The 2,893-nt window shown below is 56.1% G+C and overlaps 1 protein-coding gene across 1 annotated transcript in view; it reads left to right on the plus strand.

The window, feature by feature from the left end:
- Nucleotides 1-1,634: 1,634 nt before the first annotated feature.
- The window catches only part of LOC119284426 (MDIS1-interacting receptor like kinase 2-like), a 6,628-nt gene continuing 5,369 nt past the window's right edge, over nt 1,635-2,893 (plus strand). The window contains exon 1 of the mRNA XM_037563553.1: nt 1,635-1,796. Coding sequence (XP_037419450.1) covers nt 1,635-1,796 — 162 coding nt within the window. The remainder of the gene's footprint in view (nt 1,797-2,893) is intronic.

Raw genomic sequence — 2,893 nt, forward strand, 5'->3', positions numbered from 1 at the left:
CATTAAAACCCTCGGGAGTGGCTGCTCCACTTAGAAAATCCCGTACAACGCGGCAAACATCTCCAAGTAACAGCGACTAGTGTCTCTGATACATGAGTGCAGGAAGGCCATCCGGTCCAGGTGCTTTGGTCGGGCCCATTTGAAATGGAGTTGTCTCTATTTGTTTTTTTACAGAAAGACTGTAATGAAACCCCTTACAGTATAATGGGCCGTTCGCCGGATCGGACTACCCGCGACCAGCGCCCCTAGCGTCTCTCATGCCACGCGACCACGGTTGAACTACCCAGTCACCGCCGAGATGCAACCCACGCGAGCTGTCCGGTAGCCCACTCTGCCAACTCCCACCGTCAGACTCAGACCTCCCCCTCCAGAGTTCCGGCGGCGAGAAATCGCACATCCTCCCAATATGCACCAGCGTCGGATACTCTAGAAGTTGGCGGAAAGCAGGCGTCCTCGCCGCCGGGTCATGTCTCGTCTCCACCAGCTCCGGCACCCAGAGCCTACGAAAAACCGGCACCTCGTCAGGGTCTACGCACCAAGCGCGCAGCTTGAAGAGCGACAGATCCTCCCTGCTCTCTGTCTCCGGTGCCAGACTCTCAATCAAACATGCACTGCCTGTCTGCCCAGCAACTCCGCCGCCGTGCCCTGTGACCACGCGTGAGATGGCACACCCTCAATCATGATATCGACCTGGATCCTCATCAGCCTAGAAGTAGCTTGCGCCTGCCGAAGCCAAGGCTTAATGAACAGCTTGATTCCCTGATGCTCAATCGACGGGACGGCCAAAGCCGAGTTCCTGAACTGGTGCGCCGCGAAAATCACTAAGAAATCCTCCGGATGGTATTTGTGGACCGAAAACCTGAATCTTGGGATGCCCAACTGCGCCGCAATCGCCATTGCAACTTCGTCACAGGAGACGGCCGGCCTCGCCCCGCCCACGTACATCACCACCGCGAGCTGCAAGCGGCGCTCAAGATCATCCATACCCTCCGACTGTTGCAGCACACAAATCTCCGAGGGAGGCATCGACGGCGCTGACCCAAAACCCATATGGGAGAGATTGGGCGCAACTGGCGAGAGCGACACCGCCTGCGCGCTCTGCCTAGGCTCCATCAATCTCTGCCGAATAGCTGGTGGCTGCCGTGGTGGCGACTCCCTCGTGGCAACCCTGGCGATGACGACGCGACGGAGCTCATCCGCGGAGATGGGACTGCGCGGCTCCAAGCACTGGGACGAGACGTGGCCGGCGCCACCGCAGCGAATGCACAACGGGGGGTTGCTGCAGTCTTGGCGCCGGTGACCTTCCTCGAAGCACCGGAAGCAGAGTCCATGGAGGTCCTGCGGGATTTGCCGCAACTCCGAAGAGGACGGCGACGCTGATCTGCGGGGAGCGCCAGCAGGGCTGGCGCCGGAGCGCACGACGCCGACGCCACATGGCCTTGCGCGACGGACCAGGACGGCGCCACCCCTCGGCCGGCTCCGGCACCGCCGGCGCCGCGTGGCCCGCCGGGCCTCTCGCCTCCGAAGAAGAGCCCGCCGAGCCCAGAGAGGCCGACAGCCCCAGACCAGACACCACCGGCCGGCCCTGAGGGAACGCCGACGACACCGAAGGGGGACTGCGCGATCCCGACGCCATGCGCCCGGGAAGATGGTGGACGCCAGAGCCGGAGCGGCTGCCAGCGGGGAGACGTGGGAAGAGGGTGGACGCCGGAGCCGGAGTGGCTACCGGCGGGGAGAGGTGGGCGGCCGCGCCGGAGCGGAGCCGAGGGCTATGCGTCTTCGAGCAACGGCGTTTGGTGCGTCGTGTTTGCCCGCCAAGAGAGGAAGATAGTACTCGCTGAATTCACAGCGGCCAACTGACTCCTAGTTCGGGATGTACGTGCGCTGTTTGCACGGGTTGGCCCTGTATTTCTTCTCACACTGAATGAACTGGATTACACGGGATTAAATAGAGCAGCCAACACACGCAGTAGCTAGAATGCAAACGCACCGGTCAAGTCACTAACGGCTTAACCCACTAATCTCTCCACTAACTGCTCACACGTACAGACTTTGAGTCACTCTCAAGTTTCTGCAAATGGATAAGCCCTTACTCAGCTGCCTGCGCCTGGTCTACTACACAACTCGGCCGGCTGGACTCCTCATAGACTGACACATGCAGCTAACTAATCACAACCCATAGCATTTAGCTTTGCATTGTGCACGTGAACATAACTCTACGTGCACACACTGCCACAGCTTCAACTACATGGATGAACTGAAAATAAACATCACACACACACACCTAAACAACAATGGTTAACACGAACACTTAGAACTTGGCATCAACGCACTCACAAATTCCATTCCAAGAAGTTTATGTAATTTGACCAAGCTCACTAAGTTAGTTCTTTGGGGCAACAATCTTTCTGGGCCAATTCCACAGGAATTAGATTACCTTGCAAACTTAGAATATTTGGATCTTAGTAGAAACATACACTACTAGGAAAAGGGCTATAGATGGAATTGACACTAATGGCGCACCAGACATGTGGTGCGCCATTACTATATACTAATGGCGCACCATGTGTGGGTGCGCCATTAGTGTCCAAATACTAATGGCGCACCACATCCACGGTGCGCCATTAGTAAAAATATATTTTTTAAAATTTTGTTCAAAACTACTAATGGCGCACCGTGGGAGTGGTGCGCCATTACTAGTTCAATTAGTAATGGCGCACCGTGGGAGTGGTGCGCCATTAGTAAAAAAAAATTAAAACTTTTTTTTGAATTTTTTTCAAAACTACTAATGGCGCACCGTGGAAGTGGTGCGCCATTACTAGTTGAACTAGTAATGGCGCACCATGCTACGGTGCGCCATTAGTAACTTGGCCACCACTTCCACCGAATGCAC

Source organism: Triticum dicoccoides, chromosome 4A, assembly GCF_002162155.2.
Source record: "Triticum dicoccoides isolate Atlit2015 ecotype Zavitan chromosome 4A, WEW_v2.0, whole genome shotgun sequence".
Taxonomy (NCBI): domain Eukaryota; kingdom Viridiplantae; phylum Streptophyta; class Magnoliopsida; order Poales; family Poaceae; genus Triticum; species Triticum dicoccoides.